Below are 25556 nucleotides of genomic sequence, written 5' to 3'. Positions count from 1 at the left end.
TGTCCATCCAACTGAGCTAAACTGACCAATATATAAAACTACGAAATAGTCATCCATGTTCAACTCTGAACGAAAACATCTTTATCTGAATGAAAGATTTATTAAGCATTTCATTTTGGCTGGTCATGTTTTAAAACAATAATTCATAAACATTATATTCTATTTATTATATAAATAATGCCTTTCCTCATTGTTATATATTTAAGTGGCTGCATGATTGCTTTAAGAGCAGGTCACATGTCTTGACCTTGAGGTCATTGGAGTATTTCACAGGCTCCTGCCTTAGTTTCATTTTCTGTTCTGTGCAGAGGATAGTGCTTTCAATAAACCTCTTGTGTGTTACTTTGAATCTACATGTGTAAACTACATCTTTTTCTTTTTGTGTAAAACTCATAATCCCAAACGTAGTTAGGACATTATACTTATTTACACATGTAAAATATGCAGATTATCATTAAAAGTTATTTGACTTACAGTCCTTGGCTACATATGTTACTTTGAAGCCAGCTAATTCAATTGAGAAGCCAGAGAAGAATCTCACAGTAAGGAAGTTACTGGAGGAAACAAAGGGAGGTGGATGCTGAGAGCCACAGTAAGTGCCAGCTAATGGACTGTTTGTATTCTCTCCATCGTAAATCTAAAAAACAAAATCACAAGGAAGAAAGTTTGATATTATTATTCACCGTCTGAATTTATTGAAAGTTTTGCTTTTCTCTCACTGTGAAACCAAATATTTGTTACCTACCTACAAATTTATCATGAACTCAGGACAGGAAGGGCAACATAAAAGTTGAGATTTGACAAGACCTACTATCCTCAATATCTGTGGTCATATAGATATTTTTACTGCTGTTCAATCAATATTTCTCCCACTGTTTAATTAACTAATTCATTCCAATGTTATTCCCTGGGCTCAAACAGTCACTGCAACTATAGGTAACCATTCTATAAATGGTGATTCATTTACTGACATTTCATCAAACATAAATGTCCTTTTTTGTGTGTCTTTATCTAGGGCTGATCTTCATTTGCGATGTAACGGGTAACTCCACAGCTCAGTTGTTTTAACTTCCATGAAGTTCAATCGACAGAACGTTGGGTTGAATTTGATATGGATATTTGATCCTCCTCATCTGACTTTAATCTACGGTCTCAAACGTGGTGATAATCGATAGCCGGTCATGACAGCTGAAAATCTGTCTTTTGCTTTTTTTTGACATGATGGTAAAGACCGGGCAATCAAAAGGCTAAGCGAGTGTGAAGTTTAAAGTTTATTTATTAGTGTCACAAGTAGGCTTACATTAACACTGCAATGAAGTTACTGTGAAAAATCCCCTAGTCGCCAAACTCTGGCGCCTGTTCGGGTACACTGAGGGAGAATTTAGCATGGCCAATGCACCTAACCAGCAGGTCTTTCAGACAATAGGAGGAAACCAGAGCACCCGGATGAAACCCACGCAGACACCGGGAGAATGTGCAAACTCCACGCAGGCAGTGACCGGAGGCCAGAATCAAACCTGGGTCCCTGGCGCTGTGAGGCAGCAGTGCTAACCACTGTGCCACCATGAAGGTACCAATTGGTGAAGTTTCATGTTGTACTAGGATGTGTTAACAATGGAAAACATATCCGGTGGCCAAGAAATGAGACATTGATTATGGGCACCTACATTTTTGAGTGTGCATTATTCCTTTAAATTGAGGAAACTCACAAAAGCTTGTTTCTGTTAATGGGAGCAGAGTTATGTAAATGCCCAAAGTGCTTTTGGGCAGATCTAGCTCAAAAGCACAGTGAACAATTGAGGAAATTTGTACATGGTGATGTTTCATCATAAATCCAACATTCATCAGTTAATTGAAAATTGTGGGCGGTACGGTGGCACAGTGGTTAGCGCTGCTGCCTCACAGCGCCAGGGACCTGGGTTTGATTCTGGCCTTGGGTCACTGTCTGTGTGGAGTCTGCATGTTCTCCCTGTGTCTGCATGTGTTTTCTCCGGGTGCTCCGGTTTCATCCCACAGTCTGAAAGATGTGCTAGGTAGGTGCATTGACCCAAACAGGCGCTGGAGTGTGGCGACCAGGGGAATTTCATAGTACCTTAATTGTAGTGTTAACGTAAGCCTTACTTGTGACTAACAAATAAACTTTAAACTTTACTTTAAGTTTTGAAAATATTCTGGAAAAGAAATGGCACAGCAAGAGTAACATCTAAATTTTCCAGGGATTCCTGGATAGTATTTGTTTCAGTGGTCTTCTGGTTAAGTGTTTCTTCATTATTTGTAAAGTGAAACAATTCAATTTAGTTTACTTTCTTTTTCTTAATTATTTCTTACAAAATAACAAAGTAACTCATTGCTCTGTGGCCTATATTTCTAATATGTTCTACCAATTAAGGACTGCCAAGTCATTTGACCTTACATAGTCACAGCACGAATTCTGTTGTTGGGTAATATCCTTAAATATTTCATCAACAGCTAATACAGAGTGCTTAAAATCTTAATTACAGTTACTTTTGCACCAGAGTCAAGGGTGCATGAGGGGAATTCTGTATAAAAGATCCGCACAGTTATTTCACAGTAAACATGTTTCTGATTTTGATTTGAACTGAATTGGAAACTGCGCGTAATGTTGCTTATAATTAAATTGCAAAATACTTACACTGACATAATCAGATGCGCAAATTCCTTCAGATGGCTCCTCCAGTAGAAAGGCCGTGAATGTCATGTTAATAATCTTGTTTACAGGTACAAAAATGTACCACAAACAGTCTAAATTATTTTCATATTTGCCGTCTAAGTCAATATCTGGTGAACTGAAGGTATCTGTGGCGCTGGTTAAGTACCCACCGCATCCTTGGTTTGATCCTGGGGAGAAACATCAAGACTTATTAATGTTACCACATTAACAAGTAAACTAAATATCCTGGGAAACACTTTCCGTGATTACATAATCGATCATTTTGCATAATAGACTTGGGAGTAAAGTTGTAGCTCATGAAATAAAAGGACAGTCAGCAACATCGGTACAATATTGGCTGAATGACAGGAAACTGAGTAGTGATTAATGGATATATTTTGGGCTGTGATGGAGTTCCCCATTGCTCTCACAGGGGCACAAGGCACAATTTCAAAATTTGCGGATGATATGAAACTTGGAAGTGTTGTGAACTGTGAGGAGGATAATCAAGAACTCCACACTGCAAAGACTGTGGGCACTGATAACTTTCCGACAATAGTACTGAAGAACTAGCCACACCCCTAGCCAAGCTGGTCCCGTACGGCCAAAACATTGGCATTTACCTGGCAATGTGGAAAATTGGTTAGTCTTGTCCTTAGAAAGGACAAATGCAACCTGGTCAATTACCATCCAATCGCCTAATCTTGATTATCAGCAAGGTGATGGAAGAGGTTATCGACAGTGCTATCAAGTGGCAATAACCTGCTCACTGATGCTAGGTTTAGGTTCTGCCAGGGCCACTCATCTCCTTACCTCCTTGTTTCAAACATGGTCAAAGAACTAAACTCAAGAAGTGAGGTAAGAATGAGTGCCCTTGACATCAAGACAGCATTTGACCAAATGTGGCATCAAAGAGCTGTAGCAAAGTTGAGGTCAAGGGGAATCTTGGGAAAACTCTCCACTGGTTGGAGCCATATCTAGCACAAAGAAAGATGGCTGTAGTTGTTGGAAGTCAATCATCTCAGTCCCAGGACATCACTGCAGGAGTTCTTCAGGGTAGCGTTCCAGAACCAACCATCTTAAGTTGCTTCATCAATGACTTACCCAGCATCATAACTCACCTCCTGACTCTCCAAAGCCTGTCCACCATTCACAAGGCACAAGTCAGGAGTATGATGGAATACCTCCACTTGCCTGGATGAATGCAGCTCCAACAAGACTCAAAAAGTTTGACACCATCCAAGACAAGGCAGCCCACTTGACTGGCACCCCATCAACAACCTGAAGCATTTACTCCTTTCACCATCAATGCACAATGGCAGCAGTGTGTAACATTTACAAGATGCACTGCAGCAACTCACCAAGGCTCCTTCTGTAGCACCTTCCAAGTGCCTCACCTCTACCACCTATAAGGACAAGGGCAGCAGATGCATGGGAACACCACCACCTGCAAGTTCCCCTCCAAGTCACTCAACACTCTGACTTGGAAATATATCACTATTTCTTCACTGTTGCTGAGTCAAAATTCTGGAACTCCCTCCCCAACAGCAGTCTGGGTGTATCACATGGGCTGCAGCAGCTCAGGAAGGCAACAACTCATCACCACCTTCTAAAGGGCAATTAGGAATGGGCAATAAATGCCAGCAATGTCCACATCCTATTAATGAATATTAGAAAAAGTCAATTGAAGGTGGCAATAAATGTTGAGAGCATGGTTAATAAAGCATTCAGTATCCTCGCTTTAATATTAGGAGTATAGTGTAGAAAACCATAAGACATAGGTGCAGAAGTAGGCCATTCTGCACATTGAGTCTGCTCTGCCATTCAATGAGATCATGACTGATCATGAAATGTTGGGCAGCGTGGTGACACAGTGGTTAGCACTGTTGCCTCACAGCTCCAGAGACCTGTGTTCAAATCCTGGCTTGGATCTGTGTGGAGTTTGCATGTTCTCTCAGTGTCTGCATGGGTTTCCTCCGGGTGCTCTGGTTTCCTTCCACAGTCCAAAGATGCATTGGCCATGCTAAATTGCCCCTTAGTGTCCCGGGATGCGTAGGTTAGAGGGAGTAGTGGGGTAAACATGTGGGGTTACGGGAAAAGGGCCTGGATGCGATTGTTGTTGGTGAACACTCGATGGGCCAAATGGCCTCTTCCTGTACTGTAGGGATTCTATGTTGAACTGTTCTCAACTGTCAACTGAAATGATAACCCCCAACTCTAAAGAGCAAGGATCTTATGCTCAACCTGTATTAGTTTAGCTGCAACTGGAGTTTTTCAACCAGTTTTGGGATCTGCACTTTAGGATAGATGTGAAAGGATTAGAGAAAGTGCAGAAAAGATTCACGAGAATGGTTCCAAGGATGAGAAACTTTAGTTACGTTGATAGATTGGAGAAATTGGGACTGATTTTCTTGGAGAAAAGAAGCTGAGAGGAGATTTGGTAGAGGCATTCAAAATCATGAGGGGTATAGACAGAGTAGATAGGGTGAAACTGCTCCAATTAGTGGAAGGATAAAGAACAAGAGGGCAATATTTAATTCAAATAGTTATGACAGCATGAGGAGAAACATTTTCAGGTAGTGAATGGTTAAGATCTGGAATGCACTGCCTGACACTATGGTGGAGGCAAGGTCAATCCAATCATTCAAGAGGTAATTGGATTGAAAAAGAAGAATGTGTAAGGTTATGGGGAGAAGGTGGGGGAATGGTACTCGTCTAATTGCTCATATAGAGAGCTGGCACAGACACTGAGTACCGAATGGCCTTCTGTGCTATAACAATTCTGTGATTCATCACGCTATCAATGAAAAAGAAAAGCTAAAGTTCAAGTTTATTTAAGTTAATGTTTATTTATTAGTCACAAGTAAGGCTTACAGGAACACTGCAATGAAGTTAGTGTGAAATACCCCTACTCGCCACACTCCGGTGCCTGTTCGAGTCAATGCACTTAACCAGCATGTCTTTCAGACTGTGGGAGGAAACCGGAGCACCCGGAGGAAACCCACGCAGACACGGGGAGAACGTGCAAACTCCACACAGACAGTGACCCAAGCCGGGAATTGAACCCAGGTCTCTGGCGCTGTGAGGCAGCAGTACTGACAATGTACCATTTTGTAAAGTAAATCTTGGCAAATAACTGCACTCTTTTATTGAGACAGAAAGCAGGGGTTCTGGGAGTGCAAATTAGGCTGGTCTTCATTTTTGCGATATTCCCATTACCTTCCCTATTTTCATTGCTTTTGCACATTACTGTCGCTCTGGGGTACATTTGGTGGGATCTTGAGTTCGCGCAATTAATCACAGATCTGTCAAGGTCAGCTGTTAAGTACACCTGCATGAGGCAGTCATTCTTGACATCCAAAGCTGTGTGGGAGCTGCACAGCGCAGCATTCAAGTGTCAATTGATCCCTTAGAGCTCGATTGCTGCTTAAAATAGTGACACAAGTTAATAAGATCCTAAAAAAAGCAAAGCAGTTTATTTCTAGAGAAATTTATTTTATTCAATTCAGTTCTAGAGAAGTAGAATTGAAAAGCAGAGAAATTAAGCTCAACTTGCATCAAAAAGAGAAATCTGTTCGAGGTATTTAAGAAAATGAAAGCATTCCATGAAGTAAATGTAGAGGAAATGTTTCCACTAGAAATTGGGTTTCCACCAGGTGCTCCAGTTTCCTCCCACAGTCCAAAGATGTGCAGGTTAGGTTGATTGGCCATGCTAAATTGCCCCTTAGGTGTCAGGAGGACAGCAGGGTAAATAAGTGGGGTTACAGGAATTGGGCCTGGGTGGGATTGTAGTCGATGCAGACTCGATGAGCCAAACGGTCTCCTTCTGGACTGTAGGGATTCTATGATTTCATAACTCCTATGATGACTTGAGAATTAGTCTAAGGCTAAAGATCATAAATATGAGGTAGTCACCAATAAATAGCATAGGAAACTTCTTCGGCCAAAGAAGGGTGAGCATGTGGAATGTGTCATCACAAGGAATAATAGAAGCAAATAGCATGGACACATTTAAAGGGAAGCTACATAGGCACATGAGAGAAAAAAAGGAATAGACGTGAATATTGAGAGGGGCGGGAGAAGGAACATAAAAGGGGGCAAGAAAATGGCATAGTGATAACATCATTGGATTACAAACCCAGAAGCCCGGGCTAATTCTCCAAGGATGTGGTTTTGAATCCCACTATAGCAGCTGGTGGAATTTAAATTGGGGATACCAGTTATGGAGAAAAAATAACACATTGTATTGCTTTGAAACTCTGGGCAGGCAGATGGAGTACTAAGGTACCATTTGGAAACCTTCCCAGTTCTGTGGACTGAAGGTCTCAGTAACACTGGGCCTCTGCCTCCAAGATTCAAATGAGGTCAAGAAGAGGACAGATGGCTGAATGGATGTTATATGTTGCCATAACTTTCTGTCGATTTTACTTACATTTTACAACTTTTAACACATCACTTCCCATCTTCATTTTTCTGCGTAAACTACAGCCCTGATTTTAAACTCAATGTGTGATTTGACAGAAGGGTGAGGGGTATATCTGCTGGAGTGGGCAGTTGTCGAAGGCTGTCAAGGCACTTAACACCCCTGCCCTTTAAATGTTTGAAAAAAAATTGAAGTGTTGTTCAATAATTGCTTGATATTTTACTTTGTCTGATGACACAAATCTGAGGGTTACTATTACTGGATTAGTAGTGCTGCATGATTGATTTCATAACCTTTCATTGTTACAGCAAATACTATTTCACAGTTTGATAGCTCCAACTGGTTATAGACTCTTTCAAGTGAGATTATGAATTCCAATACATGTTCTTATAAGGGATTTTGCACCTGAATAAAATGTTTGTTCTTATTATGGATTATGTAGTTGAGAAAATGTAAATATATTAAAGAGAAACATAGAAGATAGGAACAGGAGGAGGCCATTTGGCCCTTCGAGCCTGCTCCACCATTCATTAAGATCATGGCTGATCATCCAACTCAATAGCCTAATCCTGCTTTTTCCCCATAACCTTTGATCCTATTTGCCGCCTCTTGAATGGCATCAACTACTTCCTGTGGTAATGAATTCCACAGGCTCACCATTCTTTGGTGAAGAAATGTCTTCTCACCTTCATCCTAAATGGCCGACCCTGAATCCTCAGACTGTGACCCCTGGTTCTGGACTCCCCCACCATTGGGAATATCCTCCCTGCATCAATCCTGTCTAGGCCTGTTAGAATTCTATAAGTCTCTATGAGATCACTCTTCATTCATCTGAATTCCAGCGAAAACAATCCTAACCTAGTCAATCTCTCCTCATATATCAGTCCCGCCATCCCCAGAATCAGCCTGGTAAAACTTCGCTGCACTCCCTCGAGAGCAAGAACATCCTTCCTCAGAAAAGGAGACCAAAACTGCACACAATACTCTGGGTGTGGCCTCACCAAGACCCTGTATAATTGCAACAACACATCCCTGCTGCTGTACTTGAAACCTCTCGCAATGAAGGCCAACATACCATTTGCCTTCTTTATCGCCTCCTGCACCTGCATGCTTACCTTCAGTGACTGGTGCATAAGGGCACCCAGGTCCCACTGCACACTCCCCTCTCCCAATTTACAGCCATTCAGGTAGGAATCTGCCTTCTTGTTTTTGTTTCCAGAGTGAATAACCTCACACTTATCCAAATTATACTGCATCTGCCATTGATTAACCCACTCACCCAACCTGTCAATAGATAGACAGACACATAGATAGGCACAATAGATTGTGTTTTTAAATAAAGTTTACAATAGACACTTAAAAGCGTTACATCACATAATCCCAGTTTGGCTCCTAAGGATGGCATGTGAGGACAGGCCTCATGTGAGGACGGCCTAAACCGGGATGTTGGATTTATGTCACATTATCAGTAACCCCCACAGCTTGTCTCCTGGGCTTGTAGAATCTCACTAGCTGTTCTGTCTGGAGACAATACACATTTCTTTAACCTGTGTTTAATGTTCCCTCCACCCACATTGTCTGTACCTTTAAGACCTGGCTGGCTGTAGGATTCGCATTCTAATCAGTATTCTGCAACTTGATTTTGTCTGTTTGCACTGTTTGAGAGCACATTTCCACTCCATCTGACGAAGGAGCAGTGCTCCGAAAGCTTATGGTATTTGCTACCAAATAAACCTGTTGGACTTTAACCTGGTGTTGTGAGACTTCTTACCGTGTTCACCCCAGTCCAACGCCGGCATCTCCACATCATGATTAACACAGGATACAGAGCAGGGCTACAAAATCCCCATAATGCTCACCAGGTGCTACATAGTCAGTTCACTCTGTAAGGCAAGCAAGGCTGGGAATGAGATGCCACACTGGTGCCCTCTCAGGGATCCATGGGGATGAAGTAGAAAGGGTCAAGAGCTTTGAGTTTTTAGGTGTCCAGATCACCAACAACCTGTCCTGGTCCCTCCATCCGACACTATAGCTAAGAAAGCCCACCAATGCCTCTACTTTCTCAGACGACTAAGGAAATTTGGCATGTCAGCTACGATTCTCACCAGCTTTTACAGACGCACCATAGAAAGCATTCTTTCTGGTCGTATCACAGCTTGGTATGACTCCTGCTCTGCCCAAGACCGCAAGGAACTACAAAAGGTCGTGAATGTAGCCCAATCGATCACGCAAACCAGCCTCCCATCCATTGACTCTGTCTACACTTCCTGCTGCCTCGGCAAAGCAGCCAGCATAATTAAGGACTCCACGCACCCCGTATATTCTCTCTTCCACCTTCTTCCATTGGGAAAAAGATACAAAAGTCTGAGGTCGTGTACCAACCGACTCAAGAACAACTTCTTCCCTGCTGCTGTTCAGACTTTTGAATGGACTTAACTTGCATTAAGTTGATCTTTCTCTACACCCTAGCTATAACTGTAACACTACATTCTGCACTCTTTCCTTTCCTTCTCTATGAACGGTATGCTTTGTCTGTGTAGCACGCAAGAAATAATACTATTCACTGTATGTTAATAAATGTGACAATAATAAATCAAATCAAATAAATCAAATCAAAAATCAAAATCTTCTGAGCGTGAGAGCGAGACACATTGTTGAAATAAAGTCAAAGAGATCCAGCTCTGACGAAGGGTCATCCTGACTCAAAACGTTGGCTCTATTCTCTCTCCACAGGTGCTGTCAGACCTTTCCTGCATTTTCTGATTTTGTTGCGAAGAATCTCTATGTTGCATCTAATCTTGCTATCGTTGGTTTAAGTGAGGCTCAGTGCTGACATGGGACACTCAGGGTGGGAAAGTGTTTCCTTTTGGTATTTTATCCTTGATGAACAAATGATAACTTTGAAAAGAAATAAACAAATAATGATTTTAAAGTGATCATAAAATCTTCGTGTGTGAAGATGAACACTTTGAGTTGATCTCCCCATTACCTTGAATTTTTCCCAGTGTAGTTACTCCCTGAAGTTCCTTTTATTTTTCAGTGAACATAAATAGCGTTTTGTGCAGCAACAGCTCAGCTTACTGGTATGCAGCAAAACAACTATTCAAAATGGCATGTTTTGCTTCCCCATTACAGACAGAAAAACACCAAATGTGACTCAACTTATAAAACTTAATGGCTATTTAGCCATAAACCAGATAATCTAAAGAAGTGATTATACAAACCTCACAGTGTGCTCGGTCCTCAGGTTGAGGTTAATGCCCATTGTCTCCAGGGAAACACGTGAAATTGCCAATTACTTTTGCATGACATAATTCATCCCAAAGTGATAATTTCCTGTGCAAAGCTGTTCCATAAATCCCTCGTAATGAGTCTTTGTTATCGTCACTATTTATGGAGCGTTTATTATACAGGAAATTTAACTTCTATTTCCACAAGACAGATCACGGTTAATAAATCATAATTTAATACAAAGTAACCTGAGAATTATTTCACATTATGGCAATATATCAATTCAAAGGACATTAAGTAACATCAGATTATGATTTAATGTTTCTCTGAGGGCTTTAGTGAACTTTAGTTGAAATGTGTGAGGCAATTGAAAACCCACATTTTAAAATGTATTCTGTTGGAGATTACATGATGGTTTTTCCCACGCTGAACATATACTGGAAATTCAGATATAAGTTCTGCACGATTATCTATTTATTTCTAATCAACTCCTCTTGGGGAGTTCCACATTGATGGTGCAATATTCTGTGAGAGTTAAAGCTAAACTGTTGATTAGCACTGTGGCTATAGATTAAAATAATTTGCCCGTTTATGCTGATGAGACAACATCAGCAACAACTTACATTTATATAGCACCTTTGTAAGATAGTAAATTGCTGCGAGGGCCCTCACAAAACAAAACTTGACACTGAGTCACATAAGGAGACTTAGGCTTGAGCAAAAGATAGGTTTTAATGAGTGTCTTTAAAGGTCAGGGAGAGCTGTAGAAGTGTAAGGAAGAATTCCAAAGCTTAGGGGCTAGACAAATGGATATAGATAGTTGAGGAGAGTGGGCCAAAATGTGGCAGATGGAGTTTAATGTGGATAAGTGTGAGATCGTGCATTTTGGTTGCAAAAATGGGAAGGCGACTTATTATCTAAATGGGGAGAGACTTTGGGATGCTCTGGTGCAGAGGGATCTGGGTCTTCTCATTCATCAGTCACAGCAAACTAGCATGCAGGTACAGCAGATAATAAAGAAAGCGAATGGAATGTTGGCATCTATAACGAATTGAATATAAAAGTAAAGAAGTGTTGTTGCAACTATACAAGATATTAGTGAGGCCACACCTTGAGTATTGTACACAGTTTTGGTCCCCGTATTTGAGGAAAGATGTAGTGGCATTGGAGACAGTTCAGAGGAGATTCACTAGATTGATTCCAGAGATGAAGGGTTTATCATATGAAGAGAGATTGAACAGTTTAGGCCTATACTCTCTGGAATTTAGAAGAATGAGGGGAGATCAAATTAAGATATTCAAGATGATAAAAGGTATGGATAAAATAGATGTGGAATGGATGCTTCCGCTGGTGGGGCATTCTAGGACGAGAGGTCATAGGCTTAGGATAAGGGGTGACAAATGTAAAACAGAGTTGAGGAGAAACTACTTCTCCCAAAAGGTTGTGAATCTGTGGAATTCGCTACCCCAAAATACAGTGGATGATGGGACAGTGAGTAAATTTAAGGAGGAGTTAGACAGATTTTAAATTGGTAATGGGTTGAAAGGTTATGGGGAGAAGGCAGGAAAATGGAAATGAGCAGCATATCAGCCATGATCGAATGTCGGAGTGGACTCGATGGGCCAAATGGCCTAATTCTGCTCCTATATGTTACGAACTTATGACAACTAATGTCAGAGCCACCAAAGGTGGAGTGATGATAACTGAGCATGAACATGAGGCCAATATTGGAATCCATAGAATCCCAACAGAGGCCATTCAGCCCATCAAGTCTGCACCAACTCTCCGAAAGAGCATCTTACCCAGGCCCTCCATCCCACCCTATTCCTCTAACCCTGTGAATTTACCGTGGCTAATCCACCTACCCTAAACATCTTTGGACATGAAGAGGCAATTTAGCATGGCCAATCCACCTAACCTGCACACCTTTGGAGTGTGGGAGGAAACCGGAGCACCCGGAGGAAACCCACGCAGACATGGGGAGAACATGCAAACTTCACACAGACTGTCACCCAAGGCAAGAATCGAATCTGGGTCTCTGCTAACCAGTGCGCCACCGTGCTGCCCAGGGGAGCAGAGAGACTGTGAGGGCTGGAGGAAATTACAGATATAGAGATGAGAGGCGGGGGGGGGTGGTTTGAAAACTTGCATGAGAATTTTAAAGTTGAGGTGTTGCTGGACTGGGAATAAGTCATCAGCCACAGGGATAAAGGGTGACTGCGACTTGGTGCAGACTAGGATAAAGCAGCAGAGTCTAGGATGAACTCAAGACAGTAGGTGGAAGGATAGCCAGGAAAGCAGTGTCAAGATGTAAGAAGCCAATGGATAAGTGTTTCAGCAGCAGATGAGTTGAGGCAGGCGTGACGATGGACAGAGTAGGTGGTCTTGGTGCGGGAAAGGATATGGCATTGGAAGAGCTTATCTTGTGGTAAAATAAACTGCAAGGTCGCCAACAGTCTGGTTAAGCCTCAGACAGTCGCCAGTGGGAGGGATGAAGTCAGTAGCCAGGGAATGGATTTTGTGATAATGGCATTGATCTTCCTAATATTTAATTGAAGGAAATTTCTGCTTATCCGATAAACATCAGACAAGCAGCAGAGGCAGTGAAGTAATCCACAGAAGTGATGGTGAGGTAGAGTTGGGTATTGCGAGTAGATGTGAAATCTAATGCATTGTTGGGTGATTACCTCGTTATATTTGAGGTCTATGGACTACTCATGTTTCTCAAAGAAGCCGGTGGATCCGGCACTATGTAGTTCCTTCCATTTCTCCTCTTTTTATATCCTTCGTTTGGAACAAACAGGAAGTAGGGAGAGTTAAACAGTTTGATCAGTGGCTCCCCTGACACCGATGATGTGTTTCATCCCTGGGCTGTGGCGGGTCTGGGTCCGGTTGTGGAGGAGGGGCATTTGGATGAGAATCCTTGGAAGACTCCAGAGTAACAGTGCAGGCGTGGGAAGAGAAGTCATTACAGGATATTCTCTAGCTATGACTGGATAGATTGGAATGGAGCCAGGCAAAAAGCAGCTCACCCAGCTGGAAAAAAGGAGTGCAGGAGAAGGATGGCGCGTTCATCCCCATCAAAACCTTTTCTCCAAGTGAAAGCCTAAAAACACAGCGGATATTTTTTTGGAAACAAGGAACTCCACCCACATATTGGGCCATTATCAAAAAACAAGTGGGGGAAATAGTATAATTATAATAAACCAGCGCATATATTTCTACTGTGTCACCAAATCACAGGAAAATCTAGTGAAGTAATTGCAGATTGCAATGGATTGTACTGTTAAGCAAATAAATACTGTAAGATGGAAATCACACAGGAACCCATGGGTGGAATTCATGCATTCCACCACAATTTGTTAAAGAAGAGGCTTTTCAATTTTTTCAAATACATGAATGCATTTGTAACTTTCATGTAAGTGGTTGACCACCCAGCTTCATATTTTAAAATCACTTGGCATCGGATGACAGAAGGATGTGGCCAAGTTCCAGCACTCCTGCTCCTCCTCAATCAAGGGGTAGGATTTTAAGGATGGTGAGTAGTTAGTACTCGCCACGCCAAGATTCAGCATGTAACGCACATCCACCAACTCTCAAACTCCCACTGTCATCCAATGTGGCACAAAGGTGAGCACTGCTACCTCACAGCGCCAAGGACCCAGGTTTGATTCCTGGCTTGGGTCACTATCTGTGCAGAGTCTGCACGTTCTCCTCGTGTCTGCGTGGGTTCCCTCCGGGTGCTCCGGTTTCCTCCCAGTCTGAAAGATGAGCTGGTTAGGTGCATTGGCCGTGCTAAATTTTCCCTCAGTGTACCTGAACAGGCATTGGAATGTGGTGACTAGGGGATTTTCACAGTGACTTAATTGCAGTGTTAATGTGACAATAATAAATAAACTTTAAAACTTTAATGCTCCATTGAGCGTTGATTGGCATTGGGCGGGACTTCCTCTACCTTGGGAAGGGACCACCATCCAGCCTGGGAACTAAGTCCCAGCCGTAAAAGTTGTTGGCCGATCAGATTGGCCGACAGTTCTCCAACCCTGCCAGCTACAGCGCTGCACTGAAGTGATACTGCAGCACTCTGCCTGGAATTATGTTCTCGGACCATTGAGAAGGTAAGTCTCAGGGTCCTGAAGGCGGAAGGGTAGGAGGCATCCTGGGAGGTTGGCCAGGGGGCAATCATGGCACCAGGAGTAGGTGAGGGGAAGCAGTCCTCGGGCTCCAACTTCCCAGATGGGAAGGTGCCCAACTTTGTGGGGGCTTTCAGTGTGAGGCATTCCCCCCCCCTTTCTCACAAAGTTGGGGAAAGAGTTTTTGCCAGTTTCCCACCCTACTCACACCTACGAGCCTAGAAATAGAGGCTGGTGGGAAAAAGTCAATAAATGGCCATATAGTGGCCGCTTAAGTGCCTTAATAGATGAAAGGGTGGATTCTCGTCCGAGGCCCTGCCTGCCCAAATGTGAAATTGCATCTGGATTTGGACAGGTAGGCTTCTGTGGGAGGGGGGTCGGTGGGGGGCGTCTGGGGGGGGGCAGTCCTTTCTGTTCAGTTTTAAGCTCCTCTCGTCTCAGAACTTGCTTTAGGGGGAGTGTAAAATTCTGCCTCAAGACAAGTAAAACATTAAACTGACTTTGCTAGGCTTCTCTTGGTCCTGGATTACATCACTGGTACATTTAACCTAATGAGGAAAGTCTCGCTGCTTCTCAACTCATTCGCCACTCAGGCTTTAGGTTAAATTGGCAGATCAGAACCCACGATTATGTCAAATAACCTAGAGCACATCCATCTGCTGTGTCACCAAGTCACTGAAAAACCCAATGGGATAATTATAGATTTCAAAGGATTGTAATGTTATGCAAATAACCATGTTGAAACATGATCTGCATTAAAGGAGACCATACCAGCTTATTCATGCTTTCCATTGGCAACTTAAAATTGCAGTAGGCCAAATTAGGACAAGAAAGGAGTGCTTTAAACTCTCTGCTCTATTTTAAATGCACCCCACCTAATTTCTCCAAAGTGTGGTAGGATAAGATCAACCCCAGCCTGTCTAAATCGGCTTCCATTTTACAAGATATTTTCTGAACCAGAACAAAGTTTCTTTGGTGTTTGACACAGACAATTCGACAATTCATATTCAAAAAGATTGGAAGAAAGGGATGGTCGCAGTCCAGGGGTCTTCAAGCCCGAAACACTGGTGTCCTACAGAACGTTTACTCTGCAGGACAGAGTTACAAAGCCCCAGAAGATTGAGAAAGTTCTGGACCATGCAGAATATAGACACACTTTCCTTTACTTCACCATAATGTGGCACCTTCATGTAAAGTTCAGTCATTTAAAATATTTTAAATCTAAAGTCCGTAGCAGTGTACTGTTTTGACACAATGTTTTTCAAACCATAGAATAGGTCTTCCAAAATGGAAGAAAGGACATGTTTATATATAGTGCTTTTCACATCCTCAGAGAAACGTTTCAATGCCAGTGATTACATTTTGAGCTGTCGCAGCTGTTGTTTAATGGACAAAAAGAATATCAGACTAAACATAAAACTACAACAGTTGGACAGTAACCTTAGTCTTTGATAATTTTAGAGGTGGACGTCTTTCCTTTTCCATATCAGTGTAACTTGCTGATGAGTTCAATTTGTGAGAAATTTTTAGTGAAGATGTTGGGATAGATTCTTCAGAATGGATGAACTGAGATCAGTGGATGGCCCCTCCCATTCACATTTACCTCGTCACTTTTAAAGCACTAAACTTATTACACGATGTTTTAAAACGTCATGACATAACGAAATATTTAACTTGCTGTAAACGAGAGAGCTTCATAAGTAAATCCAGAAGAATTTCGACATTTTTCATGTGCTTAAATTCAAAATGAATCGATGAGTCACCTATTTCTTTACTCGGAGATTTGAGTACTTTGCCAGAGTGTGGCTGAGGTTGTATACTTCATGGGAAAATTACAAAACAAAATAGAATTTACAGCACAGACACAGATCATTCAGCTCAACTGGGGTTTACAGCTATTTGGCTGAAATACTCTATACAGTAGCAAGTTCCAAATATCACTGCTTTCTGGGTAAAGATGTTCACCTGAATTCCTTATGAGTGACTTTTCATATTTATGGCCCCTAGTCTTGGACTCTTCACAAGTGGAAACATCGGGGGCAATTCTCCCATCACGACCCGCAATGTTTCTGGCGGGTCGGGCTGGACGATGCGCATCGTCGGCCTTTTTCTGGGATTTGCGCATGCGCTGGGGACGCGTGCACATCTCCCAGAGCCAGGTAGAACAGTCAGAGTTCAGACCACGCTGGAAAATGGCGAGACGACAGGTAAGTCATTTGAATCTTTTTATAATATGTTTTGCATGCGATCATCGGGAACTTGCCGGGCCCGATTGAATCTCCAGAAGTACTTCATTCCAATGGGGTTTAGAGTAACTCCCCACGTTTGGGGAACCAGTGTGAGATCCCACCGGAATGAAGGGGGGGGGGCAATCGGGGCCCCCCAGGGAGTCTGGTGGTGGGTGGTGTCCCTGGGCATGGGCACCATGACAGTGCCAGCCTGTGCCCCTGGCACTGCCCAAGGGGCAAAGTGCCCATGCCCAAGGGGCACCTTGGCACTGCCCACCAGGCATTGGGCAGTGCCAAGGGGGTGGGGCCTATTGTGAGCAGGGCCTAGGGGCAATCGGTGGGGGTGCGGGATCCCACTGCCTCTCTGCATAGCAATCGGTCTGGGCTGGAGGGAGGCCAGCGATCGGGGCAGGCTGGGTGGGGGTCTGCCGGGGGGGGGGGGGGGGGGGGGGGGCCTGCCGGGGTGAGGGAGATTGCCACTGCTGGAGGGGGATGGGCTGGACATCGGGGCACTCTGGGGGAGGCGGTCAGAGCTGGCCTGGGAATTGTTGTGGGAGGGCTGGCGGGACAGCACTGCGGGGGTCCCCAGCAAACGGGGAGACTGACAGATCAGGGCCACTGCGCATGCGCAAAGTTCCGGAGCTGTCAGACTCCGGCGTGAATAGGCCCCGCCCCCTGGGTTTTTAATGAGATTCACGATTGTGATGTCTGCGGTGCACAGAGTGGGGAGATTCAGGTCTGAATCTGCACTGAGAAAACAGTCATGATCTAGAACAGTTTTCCCACCAATTTTGGGAGAATCGCCCCCATCGTTTCCATATTTTGTCCATTAGAATCATAGAATCCTTGCAGTGCAGAAGGAGGCCATTCAGCCCATTGAGCCTGCACCAACATCAGTCCCACCCAAGCCCTATCCCCATAACCCCATCTATTTACATTGCTAATCCCCTTGACACTAAGGGGCAATTTAGCATGGCCAATCAACCTAACCTGCACATCTTTGGACAGAGAGGAAACCGGAGCACCCAAAGGAAACCCATGCAGACACGGGGAGAATTTTGGAAGGTGTTTTGAGAGACAGGATCTACAGGCATTTAGAGATGCAAGGACTGATTAGGGACAGTCAGCATGGCTTTGTGAGTGGAAAATCATGTCTCACAAATTTAACTGAGTTTTTTGAAGGGGTAACCAAGATGGTAGATGAGGGCAGTGCAGTTGATGTTGTCTACATGGACTTTAGCAAGGCCTTTGACAAGATACCGCATGGTAGGTTGTTGCATAAAGTTAAATCTCATGGGATCCAGGGTGAGGTATCTAAATGGATACAAAATTGGCTTCGAGACAGAAGCCAGAGGGTGGTTGCAGAGAGTTGTTTTTCAAACTGGAGTCCAGCGGTGTGCCTCAGGGATCAGTGCTGGGCCCACTGTTATTTGTCATTTATATTAATGATTTGGATGAGAATATAGGAGGCATGGTTAGTAAGTTTGCAGATGACACCAAGATTGGTGGCATGGTGGACAGTGAGGAAGGTTATCTCCAATTGCAGCGGGATCTTGATCAATTGGGCCAGTGGGCTGACGAATGGCAGATGGAGTTTAATTTAGACAAATGCGAGGTAATGCATTTTGGTAGATTGAACCAGGGCAGGACTTACTCAGTTAATTGTAGGGTGTTGGGGAGAGTTACAGAACAAAAAGATCTAGGGGTACATGTTCATAGCTCCTTGAAAGTGGAGTCACAGGTGGACAGAATGGTGAAGAAGGCATTCGGCATGTTTGGTTTCATCAGTCAGAACATTGAATACAGGGGTTGGGACTTCTTGTTAAAGTTGTACAAGACATTGGTAAGGCCACACTTGGAATACTGTGTGCAATTCTATTATATTATAGAAAGGATATTACTAAACTAGAAAGAGTGCAGAAAAGATTCACTAGGATGCTACTGGGACTTGATGTATTGAGTTATAAGGAGAGGCTGAATAGACTGGGACTTTTTTCCTTGGAGTGTAGGAGGCTGAGGGGTGACCTTATAGAGGCCTATAAAATAATGAGGGGCATTGACAAGGTAGATAGTCTATATCGTTTCCCAAAGGTAGGGGAGTCTAAAACTAGAGGGTGTGGGTTTAAGGTGAGAGGGGAGAGATACAAAAGTGTCCAGAGGGGCAATGTTTTCACACAGAGGGTGGTGAGTGTCTGGAACAAGCTGCCAGAGGTAGTAGTAGAGGCGGGTACAATTTTATCTTTTACAAAGCATTTAGATAGTTACATGGGTATGATGGGTTTGGAGGGATATGGGCCAAATGCGGGCAATTGGGATTAGTTGAGGGGTTTTTTAAAAAAAAAGGGCGGCATGGACAAGTTGGGCCAAAGGGCCTGTTTCCGTGCTGTAAACCTCTATGACTCTATGAATGTGCAAACTCCACACAGACAGTGACCCGAGGCCAGAATTGAACTCGGGTCGCTGGCGCTGTGAGGCAGCAGTGCTAACAAATGTGCCACCTTGCTGCCCTATTGAACCCCGTCATAATTTTAAAGATCTCTATTGAGTTACCTCGCAGTTTTCCCTTTTATTGAAATTCATTTAGCAATTCCACCACCATTTATCAAGTTTTTAACGTTTTCTTGTATTTCGTTGCACTCCCCTTCACTATAGTCTATACTCTCCAGTTTGGTGTCATCCACAGATTTGACATTCTAGTTCCGGTTCCTGACTCCGATCGATTCAGTAAATGGTGAACAATAGTGGCTCTAGTATCAAACACCACTTGGCCAACTTTTGCCAATCTAGGTAACTACCTTGCCAGAGGGGTCAGCATGGTAGCAGCAACCCACCCAGTACAACCAATTAGACCCATTAATGCGTGTACTAGTGGAATGTTGATGGTGTTGAAGGGTCTTTCTGATGATGGATAGGCCCATGCTGAAGCCAGGGCCTGCTAGGTAAAATGGGAAGGCCTATTGGCATGAGGCTGGAGGTGGTGGGGTGCTGCCACCAATACCTCCTCTCAATTACCCAACGATTGGGGACGGGTGTTCTGGGATGCAACAGCCACAGCTGTGGCTATGGGCCATCCTGTATAAGATCTCTCACTCCACAATGATGGCCCTGGATGATCTTTAAATTTTTACAATGCCGTAGAGAACACACAATTTTGAGGCACCCTCACGGTGTCTTCCCTGCCTTGGCTGTGCACAATTGTCCTAGTTGGGCTGCTGATCAATAAAAGGTTTGTGCCCTCTAATTGGCATCCCACCTCAAGAGCCCACCCACCTTCTTTAATTGGACGGCATACTTGAAGGCAACCGCCTCCCGTTATATCCTGGTGTGTGCAGCTGGTCAAGTGGGACTTGCCTTTATTCATTGCAGCAGAAAAGCTTCAGGCAGTAAAATTCCACCCAATAGGCTGATGCCTCCACATAGTACAGATAATTGTAGAATGTTGATTGAATCAAACTTCCTCCTGAATTAAAACTAACCCGTCAGAAACACTTAAATTATCAAAACCAACTCCTAAAAATAACCTGTAAAACCCAAAAACGTTTGAAGAACACTGAACAATTTTAAGGAACGAAGAGTCAAAAAGCAAGCCCACAAACACTTACATGTCCCAATTATTATTACTTTTCTGTACTTAACAAGAGATCTCAAAGGCATTGAATGGAAGACATAAGAGCTGTTTTTTTTTCAACTGTTGTTCATTCATGTGGTACCTGGGAAATCTAATGGGTGCCAACTTTGAACTGAACACAGTCCTTTCACCAGCATACTGAGAAGAAACAAAGAGAGCTTTGAGTCTTTTCAACACAATGAAGTGCTCATAAAGAACCAACTTGTGGCATTTCAGACATATCAGAAAGTGTTCTTTGTGGCTCAGAAAGGTTGCAATACATGCTTTTAAGGGCCATGTCATGATCGGAACCAGATTCATGAGGGACCGATTGTTTAGGGGAATGTTTCCAGTCTGTCATTGAGTATGGTAGCAGAGGAATCAGCTTCTAGACAAGCCCTTCACTGGGATTCAGATTAAAAGGTTGGTGCAAAATAAGGCATCCAACCCTGGACCTGCACATCAAGAAAATCAATATGACTGGCATGTTGTAATTTGTCCTACATACCATGCTGCAGTAGACATCATTGTATAGCTTTTGAGGAAACTCTAAGGCCTGGATTCACAATTGTGAACACACTTAGCGGCTAGTTATTAGAATATACTCTCATGTCTCCAGATCTGCGGGTGGTATGGTGGCACAGTGGGTTAACACTGCTGCCTTACAGCACCAGGGACCCAGGTTCGATTCCGGCCTTGGGTAACTGTCTGTGTGGAGTTTACTCTGGATGCTCCGATTTCCTCCCACAGTCCAAAGATGGATGTGCAGGTTAGGTGGATTGGCCATGGTAATTGACTCTTAATGTCCCAAGATATACAGGTTAGGGGGATTAGCAGGGTAAATATGTGGAGTTACGGGTAAGCCTGGTTAAGAGTCGGTGCAGATTTGATGGGCCGAATGGCTTCCTTCTGCTCTGTAGGGAGGGATTCTATGATCTCAATGCCTATTGTGATGTCAATGTAAAGCGGCAAATAACTGCTGCTGATCTCTATACTTCCAAAATGTGAATCTGTAATATTTTGTGGCATGATTCTTGCCACGCTGATGCAGAAGGTGGAAATAAAGGCATTTTATGGTTAGCTATGTTACTCACCACGCTAAATGTAAAACCTCCCGGTATCTACACTTATCAGTTATCGATTAACCAACTGGTGACTTGGGAAGTCATTGTAATTCAACTTTTTAAAAGTTAATTCATGGAATGTGGGCATTGTTAGCTGTGCCAGCATTTACTGCCCATCCCTAACTGCACTTGAACTGAGTAGCTTGCCAGGCCATTTCAGAGGGCATTTAAGAATCAACCACATTGTTGTGCTTCTGGAGTCATGAGTAGGCCAAACCAGGTAAGGATGGCAGATTTCCTCCCCGAAAGGACATTAATGAACTAGATATGTTTTTACAACAACACTTTCATGGCCATCATTAGACGATTAATTCCAGATTTGTACTGAGTTCAATTTTCACCATCTGCCATGGTGGGATTTGAACCCAGGTCCCTAGAGCATTACCCCCAGTCTCTGGAGTACTTTTTTGTAATTTGTGGTTGTGTTGCTTCTAAGATGAAATGGCTGGTGACGGAAAGTGGACTGAATTCATCCTGCAGTGACTGACACAATAACCTGATACCTGAACTAAGCAGGTCAACAATTCTCCAGGTCACTGTCAATGATTAACCAGTCAGTGTGAGCTGAATGAGTAGATCTGTCAATAGATACTGGATTCATTCAACTGCAAAGTAATGCTCTAATGTGTATGGTGGTCCTGTCTGAATGAGCAGAATGGAGTTAAACAATTCTGCATAGTTTTAAGCAATTTTCTTGTACATATTCAAGGCTTCTGACAATTCATGTCCCTCTGGGTTTGGCTAAGTCAGAGCATGCACTCATAAACATGACATTACGTTTCTGTATCCTATCTTCCCTCACAGTATTATTTTGCTGCCCCATGCATTCAATCTCTCTCGCCTTCAGTCTTCTTTTTTAATTAGTGAATTCCTTCCCTGGCTCCTCCAGTTCCCCTCCTACCCCAGCCCCCATGCTCCTAGATCCTATATCACGAAAGGTTTTGAGCCCTCTCCCTATCCTTGACATAGGACTGACCTTTGAAACAAGAATTCTTAAATCCCACATTTTTTCCAAACAGAAACTGTTACCATGAGAAACCACATTGATTTATGCAGCAGCGTTTTACTTGATATGACATACAAATAATTCATCCCCAGCCTGAACAAGCCTTTGCCCTGAACTCTTCTGGAAACAATTATTCGGGATATTATTAGCAGTCACATGAAAAAAATGTGAGCTGATTAGGAAGAGTCTGCATGGATTTCTAACGAGGAAATCATGTTAACTAACTTGCTGGAGTTTTTGAGGAGGTAACAGAAAGCGTCGATGAGGGCAATGCTGTTGATGTGGAGTACTTGGACTTTCAGAAGGTATTCCACAGAGTGCCACACAACAGAATTGTGAGAAAAGTTATAGCGACAGCAGCAATGTGGATACAAAATTGGCTGAATAACAGGAAACAGAGAGCAGTGGTCAATGGACATTTTTCAGGCTGGAGGAAGGTTTGTAGTTGTGTTCCCCAGGGAGCTCTATATGGACCCTTGCTTTTCCTGATATATATTAATGATTTAGATCTTGGTGTGAAAGGGACAATTTCAAAGTTTGTGGATGTTGCAAAACTTGGAGTATTGCAAAACAAAGTATTGAAGAGAACAGTGTGGAACTTCAAAAGGACATAGACAAGTTGGTGGAGTGGGCAGATAGATTGCAGAAGAAGTTCAATGTGGAGAAGTGTGAGGTGATGCCTTTTGGCAGAAAGAAAATGAAGGGACAATGTAAAATAAGGGATAAAATTCTAAAAGGAGTGCACAAGCAGAGGGATCTGGGGGTATATATGTGCATAGATCATTGAAGCTGGCAGGATAGGTGGAGAGAGCAGTTAATAAAGCATATAGTATTCTGGGCTTTATTAAAAGACTTACCTGATGAAGGAGCAGCGCTCCGAAAGCTTGTACTACCAAATAAACCTATTGGACTTTAACTTGGTGTTGTGAGACTTCTTACTGTGTCTATTAAAAGATGTGGAGATGCCGGCGTTGGACTGGGGTAAACACAGTAAGAAGTTTAACAACACCAGGTTAAAGTCCAACAGGTTTATTTGGTAGCAAAAGCCACACAAGCTTTCGGAGCTGCAAGCCCCTTCTTCAGGTGAGTGGGAATTCTGTTCACAAACAGAGCATATAAAGACACAAACTCAATTTACATGAATAATGGTTGGAATGCGAATACTTACAACTAATCAAGTCTTTAAGAAACAAAACAACATGAGTGGAGAGAACATCAAGACAGGCTAAAAAGATGTGTATTGTCTCCAGACAAGACAGCCAGTGAAACTCTGTGGGGGTTACAAATAGTGGGACATGAACCCAATATCCCAGTTGATACGAGGACGGCCTCAACCGGGATATTGGGTTCATGTCCCACTATTTGTAACCCCCACAGAGTTTCACTGGCTGTTTTGTCTGGAGACAATACACATCTTTTTAGCCTGTCTTGATGCTCTCTCCACTCATGTTGTTTTGTTTCTTAAAGACTTGATTAGTTGTAAGTATTCGCATTCCAACCATTATTCATGTAAATTGAGTTTGTGTCTTTATATGCTCTGTTTGTGAACAGAATTCCCACTCACCTGAAGAAGGGGCTTGTAGCTCCGAAAGCTTGTGTGGCTTTTGCTACCAAATAAACCTGTTGGACTTTAACCTGGTGTTGTTAAACTTCTTACTCTATTAAAAGAGGCATAGAGTACATGGGCAAGAAGGTGTCCTGAACTCATAGAACCCCGATAGTGCAGAAGGAGGCCATTCAGTCCATCGAGTCTGCATCGACTCTCTGAAAGAGCATCTCACTCAGGCTCACCAACCACCCCCCCACCCCCCATCCCTGTAACCCAGTGCATTTAGAACATAGAACATAGAAAGCCACAGCACAAACAGGCCCTTCGGCCCACAAGTTGCGCTGATCATATCCCCACCTCTAGGCCTATCTATAGCCCTCAATCCCATTAAATCCCATGTACTCATCCAGAAGTCTCTTAAAAGACCCCAACGAGTTTGCCTCCACCACCACCGACGTCAGCCGATTCCACTCACCCACCACCCTCTGAGTGAAAAACTTACCCCTGACATCTCCTCTGTACCTACCCCCCCAGCACCTTAAACCTGTGTCCTCTCGTAGCAACCATTTCAGCCCTTGGAAATAGCCTCTGAGAGTCTACCCTATCCAGACCTCTCAACATCTTGTAAACCTCTATCAGGTCACCTCTCATCCTTCGTCTCTCCAGGGAGAAGAGACCAAGCTCCCTCAACCTATCCTCATAAGGCATGCCCCCCAATCCAGGCAACATCCTTGTAAATCTCCTCTGCACCCTTTCAATGGCTTCAACATCTTTCCTGTAATGAGGTGACCAGAACTGCGCGCAGTACTCCAAGTGGGGTCTAACCAGGGTCCTATAAAGCTGCAGCATTATCTCCCGACTCCTAAACTCAATCCCTCGATTAATGAAGGCTAGTACGCCGTACGCCTTCTTGACCGCATCCTCCACCTGCGAGGCCGATTTATGAGTCCTATGGACCCGGACCCCAAGGTCCTTCTGATCCTCTACACTGCTAAGAATGGTACCCTTCATATTATACTGCTGCTTCATCCCATTGGATCTGCCAAAATGGATCACTACACACTTATCCGGGTTGAAGTCCATCTGCCACTTCTCCGCCCAGTCTTGCATTCTATCTATGTCTCGCTGCAACTTCTGACATCCCTCCAAACTATCCACAACACCACCTACCTTGGTGTCGTCAGCAAACTTACCAACCCATCCCTCCACTTCCTCATCCAGGTCATTTATGAAAATGACAAACAGCAAGGGTCCCAGAACAGATCCCTGGGGCACTCCACTGGTCACTGACCTCCATGCAGAGAAAGACCCCTCCACAGCCACTCTCTGCCTTCTGCAGGCAAGCCAGTTCTGGATCCACAAGGCAACAGCCCCTTGGATCCCATGCCCTCTCACTTTCTCAAGAAGTCTTGCATGGGGGACCTTATCGAACGCCTTGCTGAAGTCCATATAGACCACATCCACCGCTCTTCCTTCGTCAATGTGTTTGGTCACATTTTCAAAGAACTCAACCAGGCTCGTAAGGCACGACCTGCCCTTGACAAAGCCGTGCTGACTACTTTTGATCATACTAAACTTCTCTAG

The 25556-nt window shown here is 43.6% G+C and overlaps 1 protein-coding gene across 1 annotated transcript in view; it reads right to left on the bottom strand.

The window, feature by feature from the left end:
- The window catches only part of cubn (cubilin (intrinsic factor-cobalamin receptor)), a 374618-nt gene that overhangs the window by 24759 nt on the left and 324303 nt on the right, over nt 1-25556 (bottom strand). Inside the window, exons 60-61 of the mRNA XM_078200308.1 lie at nt 2654-2859; nt 475-637 (exon numbers count right to left, since the gene is read on the bottom strand). Coding sequence (XP_078056434.1) covers nt 475-637; nt 2654-2859 — 369 coding nt within the window. The remainder of the gene's footprint in view (nt 1-474; nt 638-2653; nt 2860-25556) is intronic.

This window comes from Mustelus asterias, chromosome 2 (assembly GCF_964213995.1).
Source record: "Mustelus asterias chromosome 2, sMusAst1.hap1.1, whole genome shotgun sequence".
NCBI lineage: Eukaryota > Metazoa > Chordata > Chondrichthyes > Carcharhiniformes > Triakidae > Mustelus > Mustelus asterias.
This window is presented reverse-complemented; position numbering and strand designations above follow the sequence as displayed.